The following is a 19,730-nucleotide window of genomic DNA, read 5'->3' as shown; positions in this document are numbered from 1 at the left end:
TATCTAAACATCTCATGTTTTTGTCAAAATATGCTTACCTCCTCTGAGTGAAAAGGATGAGGCAAGGTTGGTGATGGTGCAAAAGGAGGTGGAGAGATCACCTTCCTCTCTTCCAGCTGGGCCATGATCTCTTTCCTTCGTCGGTGAAGTTCATCCAGGCTGGGATGAGGCTGAAATGAAGAGAGGAAATTGTTTCAGAGCTTCTGAAGCATTAATGTACTAAATGAGTAATTTTCCAAGTATTGTTTACCTGAACAAAATAAGGCAGTTACATACTGCAGGGAGAGGGAAATACAGAGGATAGACAGAATCATTAAAGTAACAAATAACGATCATTTTGTTAACGTCTACCTGGTAGCTTTCATATAGGACATACATGTTCCTACACTGGCCAGTGTCAGTTCAAGACTCCCCACAAACAGGGAATGTGTTACAACTTGGCAAAGTTCCCCCTGGAACATGCTCAGCATGGCAAGTTCCCATTACAGCCATACAGGGTAAATTGATAGAACTCTACAGGTCACTAGCCACATTTATTACCCACTTTGCAATAGAATTAAACACAAACAAAGCACACTCAAACGGATAAATCTGTAAGTTATGTTAAAAACACTTCCTGTACTCAGCAATAGGTTTCAGAGCCTTCAATCTGAATGACCTAAGTCCAACTATTCTACAGAACTAAATTATCAAAAATTATTTGTAAACTCACAATACAAAGACCCTCTAGTTAGCTACCTAACTAGACAAAATTCAGAAGAGCAAACTTTTTAATTCTTTTATCAAGGTAGGCATGTTTAATATTTATTATTTAGGTATGGAGTTGGTCAGTCACAAATGGCCAATACAAGAATGCACACGAGACCATTTCCACACATTGTATTTACTCTGTACTTGAGTAGCCCTCTCCAGCCTAATCTTTGCTGGAAAAGTTAGAGACTTATGAGATTTCCAAAGTGAATTGCAATGCTTTTCTACTTTGAGCCCTAAAGCAGCCTACTTTTACATATTAACATCATTAAAACTGCAGAGTTGACCAGTAACTTAATTACCTCCCAGTTTTTGATCCGCTTCCTAAAGCCCAGACTTTGGCACAGGCCACCCCCTTAGTACAAAACTATTCAACTCCTCAAGCAGTTTATAGATCCCCTCTCAAAACAACCACACAAAAGCACAGTGCAGAAGCCATACCCTGTGGCAGGAAGGTCTGATCTGGCCGAGATGCGGAGCCACGGGGCAGTAAGCCTCGGTCTGCTGGTATCTGTCCCTGGACTCGGGCACGTAGAGGGGCACGGCGGCCTGTGGGATGTCGATGGGCACGGGGCTGCCGCGCACCACGTCCTCCGTGCGCTGGTAGGGCTGCACGGGCGGGTAGATGCGGCGGCCGTCGTAGTGCGGCGGGTACATGGGCTGCGCCAGGGCCGGGTAGCCCTGCGGGTACTGTGGGCTCACCACGCGCTCCGGCAGGTACGGCCCGTAGTGCTCCAGGTACGGCGCGCCCGCCTCGGCTGCCGACGGAGGGGGCCGCACAAAGCGGGACATGGACTGAGTCGGGTAGTACACTCCTGAAGCCAGGCAAGGGGGGAGAAAAACATAAGATACAGACAGTGATTACCACAGTTGTCCACAAAAATGAACCACAGAAAACCCTGAAGAAGCAAAAGTTGACCCAAAGTTCAAGTGACATAATGTAATTATCTAAGATACCAGCACGCTGCCAATGTTACAGCAGCTGATGAAGAGCTGGTGAGACTGAGCTCACACAGGTGCCCCACAAGTCCTGCCAGCACACTGAATAGAAATAAATCATCAGAATGTCTCTGCAGATTGCTACAAATGCTTTCAGTTAGGTAAGAGCTAAAAAGTAAACTGAAGATTGGTCTGTACCTCTTCATCCATGCAATTAAATTCAATTTATCCCAATGTATCAGAGCCACTCACTGGGTAAAGGAACTTGGATTATTAGGACTCAGAGTTATCTAGAGATTTGTTCTGTGTCTTGAACAGGAGAAAGACATTTCAGAACTGTAAATCAGCAAAGACTTGTAAAATCACATTGCCTGGTTACCTGAAGATTTTATTAGTCTATCTGCGATCTCTGGATAATTTTAAAATAAGCATGAATATGTGCATGACATCAAATTTTGTGTACAATTCAGATGTTCACTAGCACATAACGAACAAACGGAAGTAGTTTGTTTTTCTTCAAAATGGTCTGCAACTTTCTCAGGAATGGCTTCCCCCATTTCACCTTTCCTTTCTAGAGCTTTTTCTACTTTTAACTTTCTTTGGTCTTTTATTGCTTATTTATCTTTCATATTATCTTCACTTTATCTCATTTCTCTCTGCAACCTCACATTGCCTAAGAATCATTCTCTGTTTTCATATAGATAGACGTATCTTCTCTTCTTAATCTCCTTCAATATGATTTTTCTCCATGTGCTCCCTTTTTAGTTAGTTTTTCCTCTTACTTCCTTTTTTATGATGTTTTATTTTTTTGTGAACACCCTTCTCTAACTTCATTAATCTCTAGTCATCACGTGTATTTCATTTCTACTTTCCCTGAGTCAAACTGAATTAAGGTTTACCATATTGGATCTCTCATCCAGCCCAGTTAGGAAGAACTGAAGACAGAAAGACTTACAACACCTGGACAGATACAAGTACTGTTTTCACTTGCATTGACGTCCCCAGTCAAGGCATAAAATCGCATCAATTTCCATTTTATTATGACATCACCATATGAGTGTCTTTCATCCGTGTCATTTGAAGAAAACTTCAATTAAAGGGCTTAAAAACCAGAGTGGGAAGAAAGACTAAAATCAGCATGAGTATGAAAGAGCTTGGTGTGAATCTTACCTTGTTGGTAGGGTGCTGGCTCAAAGGAAGGGGCAGCCCCTCTGGGGTCTTGATAAAACATATCTGCTTGTTGTGCATTGTACAACTGAGACCCTCGTGGTACCATCTGCAACTGCTTGGTGACAGACACTGAGGGCAGATCTGCTGGTGCCCGAGCAGGCACAGGATGAGGATTCACTGGCAAGGCAGAAATAGAGCTCTTGGGAACAGATTCCAGCCTATAAAAGTGGAAAGATGGCACTGTTCATTAAGGCCTGGTATAGGACACTGTACTCTTAACATACTGTTCTTGGTCTACACTCCACCTTCTCCAATTAAAATATAAGCAAACAGGGAATTAACAGAGTTTAGCTTTAGCTTTTTACTCTACATATAATCACTAAAAAAAAAGAACCCCAACCAAACCCAAGAACAACCACAACCCCCGTTCTGTTTCTGTTTTAAAGAGCTGGTTTACTTTGTTTCTACTCCACATTTACACACACAACAATTTGAACAACAGGTAGGAAGACCCGTACAAGTCAGGAGGGGATCCAGGGGCACTGCTACTCAGGTGGTCCATCTTCCCCGGTTTCAGGGCACTTTCATAACCGGAGTCAGTCCCTCGAGAAATTAGTTGCGTCACTGTGCTGCCTGTTGACACAATTCCATTTGGCAGAGCAGTTTTCCTATTGGGCAAGTCCACTCCCCCTTCCTCTGAGAGGATAGCTCCTGAAGGCAGGCCCACCTCATTCAGCTGGCCCAGGGAGGCACTAAGGGGTCTTCTGGGAACGAGACGCTTGTTCATTTTACGGAATCTTCAAAAAGAGAAATCATAGATCAAAAATTGAAATAAATAACAAAAAAAGAGAGAAGTAAATGGAGATGTACTTGCAAGGTTTTTCAAACATGAATTCTACTGAAAGTTTCCCTTTTAGTCAAGTTCCTCAAGGGGCTTGTGAGAATATCTCTTAGAATACAACTTCCTTGATAGTTGATCTATTAATAGGAATTTCAATCAGAATAAGGATGGACTTTTATTGACAAGTACATCAAGAATTCACAGGTAAACTTCACACAGGAAATTTGCAAATCCTACTCTCTTTACACATATGCATCTCAAGAGAAGAAAACCAAAGAACCAAAGCCAAGCATCACATAAAGTACTATTATCACATAAAATACAGTAACACAAGCTTCAGAGTAAGAATCACAGACTGTTCAAGCCTGTTTTACTCAGAGAAGAGACTAACAGCAGAAAATTTAAGTGAAAAAATATGAAGTTATACCCTTTGGCTCCATTTGTCCAAGCCAAGTGTTTACTGCCGTGTGATATATTTTAAAGTACAATTTAAGATTTATGTTACTATATCAACATGCAGCTTACACCATCTCTGTTGTTTGATAAAATGATTGCAGAGATAACTCTATGAACATGCAGCAATTCAAAAATCTAATTGCCTATGACTCAAGCCTGAACTAAGAGAAACATTTTAACTAAATTTCCACAGAAACCAGTAGGCCAACAGTAGTGGAGAGCAAATTCCAGAGTTGAAGGTCCTCCACTAAATATCCTGCCATTAGTTCATATCCCAGAATGCAAGTGTGAGAGCATGTTTGCAAACCTGAGCGTTCTCACTGAACACGAGGCTATTTCTTCAGCAGGGTTGAAGCCAACATTTTCATAACATAAATAACAGTCAGTGAGATGGGAACCCAGACAAGGAAGGTACACAAATTATTGCAGAAAAAGGTGGCAGTTATTACTCAATCTTTAGATAATCTTTGCAGTTGCCCACATGCATTAACAGCAACACAGCAGAGGTAAAAAGGGATTTTATTGTTGGGGCTGTTTTGTTTTTTTAGATGTTGCAGTCTCCACATGTGCAGGACACAGATTAATTTTAAAAAGTTCTGTGCCTATGCACAGAGGGTGTTTTTCCCTTGTCAAGAGGGAAATGAGCTGCTGTTTAAGCAAGTTCAGATTATAATATGCTATCTAAAGCACTACCACACATTTCCCCATAGCATTCCCCCAAACTTAAATCCATATATAGAGATACAGGAGTCACACAGCAACAGCAATGCATATTATTCACACTAAGCCTTTTTAAAAGGAGGAGCACTAACACAATAGCTACTTAAAGGAATTAAGCAACGATAAAAGGTACAAGGAAGAATCAGAACTCCCAGATTCCCCAACCACCCACAGAAACTGCTAGAATCTGATACTGAACAAACATTCTCTTCAGCCCAGGACAACACTAATACCAAGGCATGCAAGTCAATCTGGCTACAATAGGCCTTGATACACACAACAGGCTCAGAGGTGTAACACTCACCTACCACCCAACACAGGTTAACAAAACCATCCCAAAGCAACACTACCAATCTCCATTTCATTAGCATGATGGCAGAAGGCAAAAAACTCAACTGTTTCTGAAGCAGACAAGTACTGAAGTCCTATTCCTTGTTCATATGAATAACTGTATTTGTAGCTCTAACACTGCATGCTCTGCTCTTCTTCCTTCATGTTTTGTCTATTTACAGCATGCTGGCTCTACAGCCCGTGAACTGACATTGATGCTTTGAGTATCAGATTAAGAAAGGAAAAAGAAACACTGCACACCAATTCTGAGCCCTTGCAGTATTCTTCTCATTAAAAAGCACATTTTTAAAAATTATTTTAGCCCCAAAAGCAAGTAACAAGTTAATATACTACATAAAAGACACTGTATTTATTTCTTTTAGCTCCTAAAGAACCCATTTTACTTAAAAAAAGAAATTAAAACAGCCTGCAGAACAACAGCATCCTGCTCTTGTATAACTGGTAGCCCTCCTACATCTGTAATCCCTCTAGACTACAGACTTGATATGACCACCACTTTTTAACTCTACAACAATAAATGTAACTAATTGAAGGCACCTGCATAAGCTTTTTGACATATTGCATGAAGAACTGCTGCAGGAAAAAAATCGGAAAGTTTGTTTTTAGCTCTTTGCAGAGCTAGCTAGCAACACATTCCTTACATTTGGAAAACTGCCAGCAACCTACCTGAATAAAAAGGGAAGATGAGAAGTACCCTCAAATACCAGCCACTGTGAATGCTGTTACACAGTATGTTTAGTCACACTTAAGAAGTAGGGAAAACAGCCCACCTCCAAAAACTTTCAGAGCTGCATTACTGATTAACAAAACAAATATCCTGCTGTATGGAAGAACAACTAGCTTCAAAAACCTAAGAGATGACTGTTACTTATCACATTAGTTCTTGCTAGTTTAACAGGTTATACCTCCTTTCCCTCTCATTCCTAGATATGAAAAATAACTCTCCCAGAAGATGAAACAAAGACTAGACTGCTTTCTACTAGCAGAGGTACACTTACTTTTCCAGCTCCTCCTGTGAGTGTGCAAAGGTGCAGCTGGCCCCCCGGGGACATCCTCCTCTCTGCTTCATGTCTCGGCACATGTATGTCTTGTACTTGCTGTGCTGAGGGGGCTGACAAGGGGAAACAAACCAGGTGAGATACCTCAACATGAAAGTGCACTTAACCAAGCCGAGTGTATCATCTTATTGAAGGCTTGATGCTTGACTGTTGATAATTCCTCAAATTTCAGTGTTCCTGGAATGCCTGATATGAAATAAATGACTGAAGTACCTGGGTTTGGTTCTTCAACAGAACCAATAGATTCAAGAGTATGTGTTTTGATAACTAAGTCACTCTCAGGTTTCTACAACATTTTTCTTCAAACTCCTTACTGGAGAGCTTGATTGCAACACAGCTGAACATTTTAGGACACAGTTAAGTGGACAAAACTGATACAGAATGGAAAAAATACAAATAATCAGATATACCCTATCAATAGTTCCCACCAAGGGAAAGGTCTGTAAAAGTCAGTGTTCTTTCTGAGAAGCCAAAAAGCGTATATCTGTAAGAAATCACCTGCAAACTGTTGGGGTGGTGTTTTTTTTTTTTTTGGTTTGTTTGTTGGTTGGTTGGGTTTTTTTGTCATCTACTGTAGTGAGAAGTTCCAGGCAGAGTGAACATAAGCCACACAGCCTTTTACTGGCCACTGCTGCCAGGTATGCCAGGTAGTGCAACTTTACCCAGACCTCAGCAAACATCCCTTTCCTACTTAGGAGACTCCAGGTTCCCTTCCTGCTGCACCACAGGCTCTTCACAACAAAAATTCTTGCTGTTTTCCCCTCCCAGATTCCCACTTACGCATTTCTACTGCTTTTCTTTTGCTGGTGACAGTGCTCATTATCCATTCCAAGTAGTGTAAAAAGGTGAAACAGCAGAAATAGTTAACTTTAATTTTGCCTTTCTTTTTTGGCAAAGGTAATCTTTTTACTAGTTGAGCTCCCCAAACCAGCTTTCCAAGAGGAGGAGTGCCAAAGTGATGGAGAAGTAGGACTGGGACAGGCACCTCCATATTTCAGCAGCATTTATATCAACTGAGCTACACAACAAAAGGACATCAAAGGAATGTGTCATAAGGTAACTATGAGATAAGCTAATATACGATTACAGTGTCATTGCTGAAACAAAAAAAGTTGTTTCAGGAACTTGGATTGCACCTTCATATGAACTATTCTTAAATTTTCATGCTTCACAGACCATTGAGTACAGGTGTAAGGATGATTTCATTAATAGAGAGCCACCTGGCTGAAATATGTCACATTAAAACAAAACCAAGAAAACTCCCAACAAGTCACAGCAGCACTCAGCGTCCCTTCCCCACCCTCTACTCAAGAAGATTGTTATTCATTTCCCTAAGGCTGCAGCTGGATCAGAGTGTTCTCCTTCCATCCTCATGAGCTATGAAAATCAATTCAACGTGTTTTGGAGGTAAATAGGTGTTGTTTTTTTTCCTTTCTTGTTTCTTTTTTGATAAATATGAGTCAGCAGTGGTGTTTTCAACTAGCTTTTTGTCAAACCAAATCTTTCCAGATGACATTAGTAAACCTCTGCTATAGGATACAGCCAATAAAACTTAGGACTACATATTTCCTAAATGATTTAGCTTTTACCTGTTGTTGATCTGTTCCTTTTTTGCTGTGATTCTGGATATAATCAACTAAGCCGTGAACCACAGTCCTCACAGCAACTAGTCCATTTTCCAGTTGTTCCCATGTCGGAGGTGGAGCATCTGTTGCATGGACAGCAAACACCAAACATAAAAACAAAAATCAGGCGGAATTTCCAAAACCAGATACAAAACCTCACATCAGTGTCACAAAACTTGACTAGCCAAGTTTATAAAGAATGTTTCACCAGTAGATAAAAAAAGCATTCAGCACCTTAATTCTGGGATATTTAGCTCTCACACAATAGAGGATAGAGGTATTTGTAAATTTAAGACTGAACTGCACAAAATACCAAATGAGCGAGTAAGACCATTATTAGCATGTCAAATTATTTCCTTTTACAAGAACTTCCACATCTCGTAAGAACTCCAGAGTAAAGGCAGTATACAAACTCTTCACATTAAGAAAAACATCAGGTTCAAAATCCCTCTTTGCATTCAGATTCCTGGAGGTAAAATCATTCCATATGAACACAGTAATTGCTGGCCTGATTACACAGGCACAGACGTAGAAAAGCAACAGAAATTAATGCCTCTCATGTGGAAAAAACATCACAAGGCAAATCCATGAATCAGACCACCATCTAAAACACTGTGAATAAATTGTACAGTCTCAATTCTATAGGAGCACCTTTTCTTTTTAGCCAATTTACTTTTGTAAGTTTTTGAATCTGTTCCAGCAGCTGACACTCCCACTGTGTGCCTGCACACTCTGCTACAAAGCACAGTAAGTCAAAGAGTTTTTCAAGATCTTTAGCAGAATTAATTACATTATATTTCACTCACAGGGACTAAATTCTTCCAGAAGTACTTCAACATGCTTCCCTGCTGTTCTTTAGACAACAGAAAAAAACACCAAGACCAGACTTGGCTACTGAAATCAAGGGAAGCTATTAGTGATACCTTCCATATCAGTTTTTTGCAAACAAATTTGCAGTACACAGGTTTGTCCCCAGCTTGTTCCAGTATGAAAGGTTTGGGAAGAAAGCACTGCATCTCCTTTAGCTGTGAAGTATAGCTGGTCCTCATTGGAAAGGAAGTTTATCTTCTGTTTGTTTAAACAAATACGAAGTACAATTTTTCATCTCCTGAAGTTGCAGTTTATATCTTTTTACTATTTTGATATATAATATTGATTTTACAAATTTTAGCAGGTATAAAAGAAAACTTCAGCCATAGTACTTTGTTCTGTCCCTTCCTTCTTCCTCAGGTGGTCTATCCTCACAGTACTGCTGACTTTTTCAATGATTTCTATCTTTCTCTCCTCTGTCAACAGCCTAGGTTTCATTTCCCAGTTAAAATCTTTCCAACTATCTTTCACTTCCCAGACTCTTTCCTAGTTTTGCAGAATTACACATGAACAAGAAAAATACTAAATTCTGTAGGATAACAAACCATTCTTGTCTAGACTGATTTTTGCCTAGCTTCTCTCTATTCAATCTATCAAAATTCTACTTTGGAATCCAAAACTTTTAAGTTGATGAGTAAGGAGGATGTTTCCTTACACTTGATGATCAGCTTTCAATCCTTGAACAGCATTAAGCTCATCTTGCTAAACTTAAAGGTTTTCATAAAAACATCCAGATTTACCTGGACTGGGATCAATATTTGCTAGGAGCTCGAGGTGAGGTCGAAGACGATTCAAGTTGGCTGGATCTCCAGTCCTCTGAAGAGCAATAGTTAATTCCTGAACACTCTGTGCAAATGAGGCTGGGGTCTGCAACTTAAAAACATTATCATCATTAACTTTCTACAGGCATAGCAGTCCTCATGGTTTCTGAAGGCTGCTCCACATGCTCACAAGAACTGTCTCCCAAAACTGGAGAGAGATCTTTCACAGAAGCCCATTCCAGTGAACCCTTTCTATTAAGAATGCACAGTTCTTTGACATTGCATTAAATTACACTTCTAAACAGACAAAGACTGGTATTATTTCTAGCAATAAAACCCATTTCTTTCGTGTTGTGCTGCCACCCAAGAAAAAAATGGGCCATATGAGAAACCATTTAATTTAGATTCCTGGAGAGTCTAATATCTCCAATCCCCAAAACAACAGGTTTGCACCCTGCTTTAAACTGAGTACAGCAAGCAGAAAATAAATAACAAGATGGTTGAAGAAAAAGATAGCTAGCAACATTCCATTTCCTAACATCACACAATTCCACTATTTAAAACTGTTAATTCTACCTAGATCCTTCAGGAGATGTTTGGCAGGACACTACAAAAGGTGGGCAAAGGCATAAATACACAGCAGAAGCTATCTGAAAGCTAATCCTCTCACACAGCAGCCAAAGAAGTTGTTTCACAGCTTTCATAACCATTCAACAAGGTTTAGTTCTTCCCACCTAATTTAGGCACTTAAAAAAACATCCCCTAATCTAAAAGGCCATTTATCCTATGTTCCTTCAGAACACAGAGAGATCTGGACATTTCCAGAGTTTAGGTATTTTATTTACAAAATGTGCTTTCACCTCTGTTTTACTTCAGACACAGACATGGGGACTAATTTTTTTTTTCCAACTTACGCACTAACTTCCTGCCTGGAAACATGGACCATTAGCCTCTGTCACTACAATGGCACTTATCAGCTCTTCATAAAGGTCACCCTCCAATTATTTAGCTAAACTTGGTGGGTTTCCATCTGCAGTAGCACAAATGTCAGGATTTTTGGCAGAGGAAGGCAGATTCATTAGGATGGCAGAGGAAGAGAGATTCATTAGGTTACAAATATATATTCTAATTATTTAGGACATAATGGATTTTGAAATAACAGGATAAATGATTAATGGGAAAGGGCACATGGGCATGGTTTCTAAGTTCAATGTCACAAACATTTAAATTTCCTACAGTTGCAAACAAGAGGGACTGGGCTGATTTTAGGTGGCTTTACCTTGTCAATGATACTCTGCATGTGGGATTTGTGAGACTGGTCTCCATACAGCAGTGAAGACCACTGGTCCGGTGCAATGCGCAGACCTGCCTCCATGGCTATCTGAACTATCTGGGAATCGTGTTCCCTTCTCAGAGCTTCGTAAGTCCGAAATTCCTCCTTCAGCTGCATCAGGGAGGAATCCTCATCTCGCTTGGTCACCTAGCAAGGAGAAGTGAGCCAAATACAATTAAGCAGGATAAGCCCAAGATTACGTGAAGTCCAAAGCAAGTGACGTCTTCAAGTCAGTAACTAAATCCTTCTCCCAAACTAAAATCAACTATGACACTACTCAGTGAACAACCAGTTCCTGCTAAAGTAACACACCCTTCATAGAGTGGAACCACTATAAAATGGATACAAAACATTGTTTACTTGGACTCTGATTCACATATTGGTCAAAGTATCACACTTCCTAAATGACTTTACAGCATCCACGCCTTCAATCAAGAGATTTTGTTTGCATTGCAGAATTTTGTTTGAGGGTACAATTAGCAAAACCAAAGCGTTTTTCCACGCATTTAGTAAGAATGAATGACATTTAAGATGAGCATCTAGTAACAGATACTAAATACTGTAAAGCACATTAAACAGTTTTTCGGCATACAGCTGACACCCAAAAGTCTCCTATTTTTTTGATTCTAACCACATCACAACTGAATTAACAGAATTAGGGATTTTTTGGCTTTAAGTCACTTCTAAGAAGGTAAGTATGCTACCTTACATACAAATTTTATAAGTGTGTCTCTATGAAATTGGAAAGAGGCAAAACCCAACTTTGCAGCTTCAAGTTGCTGCTTCAGCCTACGCTGCCATCGCAAGTGAATGATCAAGAACTCTCTAAATTCATGTGGCACTTAATAAGCAATACTTTCTCTAACTACACATATTTTTAGGCACACTTAATGTTACAGGACAATGAAAACTGAAAGTGAAAACCAATGGCTTTCATAGCATTAATGAAACCTCCAGTCAGAATCTTCTTCATACCTTGAAGCACGAGGCTCTGTAAAGGAGCTGGACAACATGCCCAATGCTGGTTTTGGAAGCCTGAGGGAACCGCGGCTCCAGTCTCTGCACCACAAAGAGAACCAAGACCTTTCGTGACAGAGCAGATCCATCTTCCAAAGCCAGCAGGACCAGCTTTAAAGCCTCCTCTTGCATTGCTGAGAGTCAGGGGAAATGCAAAAAGAGACAAAGGATGAGAGAAGCCCAAGTAAAATGTTTGCACTTTCTTGTTCACCTACGATTGGGATAACAACTAAAATCTCCCACCAACAAACACACAAACCCACGGAAAAAAAAGGGAGCTGAGCAAGAAGGGAGAGCAAAGAGAGGAGGAACCCTTCCAGATTCCCAGATTGTGACTTGGGAAAACAGGACTTTTTACCTTTAATATTATTATCATTATTAGTATCATCTGATAAGAAGATTCCTGTCTGTACATTTCTTGATCATTAATACGAGTTTTCAAAGTGCATTGCCTACATTCCAATCTTATCCCAGAAGAAAAAGCTGACAGGCTAAGGAAGAGCAAGGTTCATTTCCATGCAAGTTAAAAAAAAAAAAAAAAAAGAAAAGAGAATGCCCACAGCAATCAACCAGGCTGCAGCACTGCTATTTTATACATAACTAAACTCTCTCTTCTCTGAAGTGGTATGAAAGTTTGTATCTCAAAATTTATCTTCATCTGTTTCAGTCGGGAAAAGCTTCACTATTTTTTAAAGAAATTGGCTTCATATTTCAAGACTCAACAAGTCAAGTCTGTAATTTGAATAATGAAACATATTTTTTGTAAGCAACATGGATTTCTTTCTAGTATTTTAAGAAAAGGAATTTAATTTATAAAGGCACAACTTCTTAAAAACGTGTAAGTGTAACTGTAACAAATGTATCCCCACAACTCTTTCGTATGTTTATTGCCCTAGAGAAGGAAAAGAACCCATGCCAGTCACTTCCAGTAACCTTATTTTTTCTAGAACGGTCTTCAAGGAATGAACAAGTGAGAAGCAACTGATCATTTATTTTATGACAAAAACAGAAGGACACCTATTCTGAATTTTACAGAAGACTTGAAACAGCATTAAAAATACAAGAAAATCCAACAGCAGCAGCCCAACAGATACATTATTAATGCTGAAGATTACTATTAGGAAATTAGGCTGTTGCTTAATAAAATAACTTGGGCAATTGCACAGCCATTTATCAATGGCTCGATTCTAAACTGCTTCCAGTACAGCAGTGACAGTGTGATGTCACCTACCTGGCCCAAGGAACTGGCACCCTCTGGCTCTCACTGCAGCCCAGAGGTTGGAGGAGAGCTGCTGAGGGTTCTGATGCTGGAGAATGAGCTCAGTGACTGTTCTTTCACCCAGTGACCGTGCTGCACGCATGGCTCTGATCCGCCCTTCCTCCTCCACCAGCTGGCAATGGACTAATGTCACAAGTTTCCTCTGCATGGGACGACTCAGCACACTCTGAGTAGTACTGTTAAGACCCACACCTTCAAAACAAAATGAAACAGAATAATAAACTACCTCATATTCCTCTTCTTGTGCCAGTCTTCAATGACTGTACTGGACAAGTGCAAACCTAGCTCTCCTGGCGTCCATTTTGTCAAAGGGAATACTAGTCAAGGCATATCAGAAGTTCATCTCTGCCAGTTTGTTTCACTTGGCAATAAAAGCAGTTTTCTGTTAGTCATCTTCCCCACAGGCTTATTCTTGTGATTGACTGATCTGGCTTTTTAAGAAGATGAACCTCTAATGAATCCTTTCCCCATGCTGGCAGTTTGTCCCACGTCCTCTGATACAGATTCCCAGTTCATCCCTTATTCATGGACTTTAGGGATCACTTGGACATTTGTTTGTTTTCACAACACATTTAGTTTCTTGCCTACATGTGGTACCTTCAGTATTTTGGTTTTGAGCTTACATGAGTCCTGAACTGCTTGGGTGATGTTTAATTATGTGCCAAAACTCTGAACCACAAACATGCCAAGAGCCACTTAACTCAGGTTAAAGGAACAAGTGACTCACTAGACACACAGCTGCCATGCTGAGTTTGCTCTACAGCCAGAGCTTGTTCACTGGGCCATCAATTCCCAGTGACACTGCTGTCACACTGCGCTGGTCACAAAAGACTCAGACAGCTTCTCAAAAAAAAAAAAAAAAAAAAAAAAAAAAAAAAAAAAAAAGATAATCTAATGCCCATGATGCTGAACTCCACTATGTGGGCTGACAGACTGTCCAAATCCAGCATATGTAATATATATAAAATCCATACTCTTCAACACAATGCAGGTTTGCTAACTTAGAATTACCCAGATTGACCCAGCTCTTGTATATCACCTTGTATAAATAAAATATTACTTATCATTTTCCTTATCTATCTTATAAGCAGTAACTTTCTCATATCAGTTTATTCATCCTCTACAGAACAGCTGCATCACTACAGTTATCACAAAGCAGAACTGAAAAAAAAAAGGGCAAAATTATCTATTTTTACTTAGTCTGAAAAGATCAAATCAAAGTTTGTCTCAACTCACTGTGCCATGGTCAAGCACCTCAGCCGTTTCTCTGAATTATTTTTGACACCTTTCAATTCTATATCCCCCACCCCTCCATGAAAACATAACCTTAACGTTTAAGAAATACGTTGCAATTTGTTTCTAAATTAGATTTATATCCATTTTTTCAAACATACTAACTACTAATTTGGATAGTTTGTTTTGCATCTTATTTGTTGTTTTGGTTTCATTTTCCAAGGAAGCAATGCAGGAACTACCTCTTGCACTGCTGAGAGGTTTGAGGTACAATGCCAACTCTTCCACACATTTCTTGCCCTCCTCATAATGCTTGGTATCTTCAGCTCCACTGCATAAAGTAATTGGCTGCTGCTCAGGAACCTGAGGAGAGATAACATGTACATCTGCTATGAATATGCACAAATATGTGGCAACCATGATTATAAGCACTTATTACTATAGCACATTTCCTGTTTTGTTCTCCTTATGTGGTTTTTCTATATTACTTAGCATTTTTTTAGCTTATTTACCGAACAAATAGCATAAAAATCCCCGGTGAAAATGAAAACAAAAAGACAGAATTTATCTTTAATAGACTTCTTTTATTTACTGGCTGAACAGAAGTAGAAGGCTTAGCATGGCACTTCCTATAAGACTTTGGCTAAAATAGAACACATTGAAACATTCTCAAGGCTGACTGGTCAAAAAACTCAGGGGGGGGAAAAAAAGAGGAGAACCCTCGTCTGCTGGTGAGTACCAATTTGTATCTATGGCCTCACAGCTCTAAAATCATCCAGGGATAAGAGACTGCAGCTACTTAAGATTAGTGGAAGAAAGACTTAGCAGCAAATACACTAAGACACCCTTGGAACACATTCTGACTAGACCCAGTTACAAAGCAGCATGAGCAAGTTGTCCCATGCAGTGCATATGAACACATGCTGTGAGTATTTATCTGACAAAAGAGGCTCATTACATTCTTGGGTTTTGTGTTGTACTTCTGTTGGGTGACATTTATTTCTTCTTCCAGACATTCACCAGAAATCAGGATTTTTCCAAGGGATTTGCACCACCCCAAGTTATATTTTTGTTTCTTCTTTCCTCTTTGTAAATTCTTAAAGCTCTCATAAACTTTGAGGGTGCAGTATAGCACTGTGCCAACACTTCTCAACATCACTGCTCAGCAGTCAACCCAATATGACAGTGTCCTGGTTTAGGGAAAATTTGGGAGGAAACTTCTGAATGAGGTTCCTCTGGAGATCAAACCCAAATGGCCCATCCCCCCCACCTAGTCCAGGAAAAGAACTTCCTTGGAGAAAAGTGGAAAAAACTGTTTATTTAACAAACAAACTGCCCACAAGCAGAAGGAATGGATAATATGAAACAATAAAACCTCTCACTGGTGCAAAGAGAGACAGCAAAACTGAGACAAGCCCTTGCTGTGAGTTAGCTCAGCTCTCTCAGTCTCTTATCAGTCCCAGTCCCTTCGGCGCTGGAAAATGCCGAGGTCCAGGCCCCTGTGGGCCACAGGTGCAGCTCCTGGTGCTCCTCCGGGTTTTTCAGTCCAGAGCAGATTTAAACAGTCCCAAGAAAAAGGAAAAAAAAAAAACAAAACAGTCCAGGAAGCTTCTCTGCCTCAGCTAGCTAGACTAACAAAAAGGAAAAAAACTCTCTGGCCGCTGTCCGTGCATCTGATGAGCACACAGTCCCAAGGATGAAGAAGAGATGCAGAGGAGTGAACAGTTTTCCAAATCAAACTGAGCACTTCTTTCCCAGCTCACTCTCAGAACCAGTCTTAAAGGTACAGAACACACAGAACAGATGACTGGGGATACAGGCCTCATAGTCACCCTACATAGAATTGGAATGCCTCAGAAAACTAAACACAAGTGCTTTTTGTATATGCTGTCAAAGTGCAAACAGATCTCAGATTTCTATATCCATGTCAATCCCCATCCCAGTGGCAATAACAGCATGCTAATCCCACATAGCTGCTTACAGGGACCAACCCAGGCCTTCGGTCTAAAAGCAAAAGCCTTTAATGCTTCAGTTAAATACAGCTACAAACCTGCTCACCTTCATGTGTAATGCAGCCACGGCAAGAGCAGCATTATGATGGCAGCCCCAAATAAAAGCAGAAAAGAGATATAAAATATATATACACACACATATATGGTTGGCATTGCCAATGTGAACAGCTTTCCTACCAATTTCAATCGAAAGCAATGCTTCAGCCATATGATCACACTTCTCCTTGGACAACAGCGTCACCATGCTAAGTTTCTCATTTGACACATAGTGCAAAATAAAGAGTTACTATCTTGCTTTTTCAGCAGGTAACAAAGAAAAGTCTCAAAATGCAACATATCAGCTGCAATTACATAGTATCATCCCCAAACTAACATAAACAAGATAGAGGCTGTGCCTGATCCAGGCTTTCATTCCTACTAGAGAGAAAAACCCAAGTTCAATCAACAAGGTTAGTTAGCCTTGATACTCTTCACTGATGGAAGTAAACTTGTGATTTCTGTGGGGCCCTGGTTTTAATTTTGGGCCATCATTTGTTTGGGGTATTTTCATTTTTGGGTTTGAGGAATTTTTGTGTCTGTAAGCAAGAATATTTTCAGCAAAAGGAGATTTTGCAACTCTGTATGTTAGAGTGGTCAGCTGTAAACTGTCACTACAGCCTTGAGTGGTTTCTTGGGATTTGGGAAACAATTACTAACTCCTGCAATATTTGCCTGCACCTCAACAGAATATTCCACATCTTTTCAAAGGCACTGCCATTTTAGCTTCTGTCTGCTTCTGCCACGGAAGTTACATAGCAGAACTGGCTTATTGAGCAGATGACACATCTCAAGTATATGTGTCCAGACACTGCACTATCTACTGCAGTCATAATATTTTGTGTAAATTCCTACTTGCTCCTGCAAGCATTTCATCTAACCCAAAACACAACGACAGCATCACAACCCCCAGCAGACAAAGGGGGCTCGGAACAGACGTGGGACAGGAAGCCACGTTCAGCCCTGGATTTCCACCCTGAATTGAAGTGGGTTTAGCACACATTCAAAGCAGTGGTTTGGAATGCCAGACACAGCACAACACCACCAGTGAGACACAAGGACTGTCTAGCAACTAACAGAAAGCTTCCCCCTCCCCCATGGAAAAGCTGGCAGAGAAAAACTTCCAAGAGCTAATCAAGCTATTCAAACACTATCTGCATATTGTTCCTATTCCTTCTCTTTTGAAGGGAAGCTTCAATGTAAAAATCTAAATGCTTTGTACAACTGTACTGTTTGCAAAATGAGCCCCAAAGAAATGAAACTTTATCTGAAGCTGGAGTAAGTGTAGTACTGAAGAGTAAAACAACATGTTTTTCCTGTGGTTTTCAGGAGTGTTCAGGAGAAGAGAATTTATTTCTCATGCACACACACTTCATTCATGCAGTGCACCTCACATTAAAATTTACAAGTAATTTTCCTTTTGCTGGCTCCATATATGCACTTCCAAGACTTATTTTAATATTTTAGGATTAGAACGATGCTAAGAATAGCATCTACCAAAAGAAAAATCATAAAGACATAATTCATAAAAGTGACAGGAAATGTGAATTTTGACTTTGGCTCTATCATGAAATTGCTGAGAGACTTACTGAGAGGTAATTCAACTCGAAAGCATTTTCACTTCCCTTTCCCAAAATATCCTTTTAATAGCATGCATGACCCTATGGTCACTGCTGTTTACAATGCCTCTCAGGAGGCTCAGAACAGATGTCCCACAGAGTGAGCTCATTATTTTCACCCTCATCCCATATTCCGTTCTCTCAGACATCACACCCTTATGACAGTTTCCACTGCAAATATATTCACATCATGTAATCAACACCTCCCAAAGGGGATGAGAGCAAGACAGGAAAAATGATCTCAGATGGTTAATTGCTTTAAATCTGGGATGGTTTTGCATGTATCTGCTTTGGCAATGACTGCAAGTATCCTGGCAGAGGAATGTTACCCATCAGCGTGGCTTGTGGCTGTGGGAAGAGACAGGTTATGACAGCATAAGGAAGGGGACCGGAAAAGAATGCTAAAGCATCACCTCATACCAGGCAGTGATTTTGAATTGGTGATTTAAGTGTAATTTGATGAAGGAAGTCAGCTTGAGTTGTCAGTAATTACCATTAGACATCTAATTGCACAGAATGAGAACACGTTAAACAGACCAAACCCCTTTTTGTATGGTTTGAAAACTGTTTCTAGCAATATTTCCCTCCCTGCAAATGATTTGATTCCTGCCAAAAGAAACCAAACAAAACCCAAAGCCTACCATTTTTAATTCCTCAAAAGTTTACACTGAAGACAATTTATTCACAGATAATTCCTCTTTTGTAGCACTTCATATCATCAAAAGTTAAAATAAAAAATTATCAAATGTGCCTTTAATAGCCCTGCACTTGCAATCTTCCCCTTTTGAAAGGGCTGTGAGTTAAGATCAACCAGTCTCTCATCATGTAAATTCTCATGTCTAGAATCATATTTACCATGTCCAGCAGGAGACTATGCCAAAATTAAAGCACCACAGGCATTTCTGCCACTCTATGTCACCTGTTTGGAATGCGCACGCTGCTGTTTCATGGGTTAAAAAAACACGAGGGAACAGCTTAGATGACAGCTCCATGATTAGTTACCTTCAAAACACTGACCAGGTGAATACTTAAAATAGTTATATATACTGAGTAATATGTGGATGCTTGAATAGCTAAAATTCAAAACCTTATTCGCAGAGAAACAAACTTAAAAGAGTCCTTTACCCAGAAAGTCTAAGAAGTAAGGTATCCTATAAATGCCTTGCTGATTTGTGTCCAAAGCCATTGTGTCTCCCTTCCCTCACAGCTCCTGTTTAAGTACTCAGCTATGTCCAGCATCCCAGGAATAATAATTCTCATCTTCTCCTCATATTATGTAGCAAAACTTATCTGGACATGGTCTGAACTACCTAACCAGAGAGGCTGTGGATATCCCATCCCTGCGAGTGCTTAAGGCCAGGTTGGACAGGGCTTGGAGCCACCCGGTCTAGTGTAAGGTGTCCCTGCCCACGGCACAGGGCTGGAATGAGAAGACTCTTTAGGTCCCTCCCAACCCAAACCATGCAGGGATTCTATGACCACTGCCTTCCAGAACAGCCCCTGTAACCAGTGTTGATGTTTACCATGCTACAGTTAACTTTCACAACCTGCAACAGTTAACTGTCACCCCAAGGGTGGCTATAACCTGGGCAATGGGTTTCATTTCAGAAAGGGGTGGGGAGAGGGAAAACTGAGAAAGAGTCTAATTCAACTAATAAAC

At 40.2% G+C, this 19,730-nt stretch overlaps 1 protein-coding gene across 14 annotated transcripts in view; it reads right to left on the bottom strand.

Moving 5' to 3' along the window:
* The window catches only part of RC3H1 (ring finger and CCCH-type domains 1), a 63,435-nt gene that overhangs the window by 16,600 nt on the left and 27,105 nt on the right, over positions 1-19,730 (bottom strand). For 13 of the 14 annotated variants that reach the window (XM_083867260.1, XM_083867261.1, XM_083867262.1 and 10 more), the window contains exons 3-13: positions 14,646-14,766; positions 13,123-13,362; positions 11,850-12,025; positions 10,821-11,021; positions 9,521-9,653; positions 7,875-7,993; positions 6,226-6,338; positions 3,378-3,656; positions 2,860-3,077; positions 1,192-1,565; positions 39-170 (exon numbers count right to left, since the gene is read on the bottom strand). In XM_083867260.1, coding sequence (XP_083723386.1) covers positions 39-170; positions 1,192-1,565; positions 2,860-3,077; positions 3,378-3,656; positions 6,226-6,338; positions 7,875-7,993; positions 9,521-9,653; positions 10,821-11,021; positions 11,850-12,025; positions 13,123-13,362; positions 14,646-14,766 — 2,106 coding nt within the window. The remainder of the gene's footprint in view (positions 1-38; positions 171-1,191; positions 1,566-2,859; positions 3,078-3,377; positions 3,657-6,225; positions 6,339-7,874; positions 7,994-9,520; positions 9,654-10,820; positions 11,022-11,849; positions 12,026-13,122; positions 13,363-14,645; positions 14,767-19,730) is intronic. The other variant, XM_083867266.1, reaches the window with a different exon arrangement.

Source organism: Zosterops lateralis (genome assembly GCF_965231275.1).
Source record: "Zosterops lateralis genome assembly, chromosome: 9".
In the NCBI taxonomy this organism is placed as follows: domain Eukaryota; kingdom Metazoa; phylum Chordata; class Aves; order Passeriformes; family Zosteropidae; genus Zosterops; species Zosterops lateralis.
The sequence above is the reverse complement of the archived record's forward strand: the minus strand, read 5'-3'. Positions and strand labels throughout refer to the sequence as shown.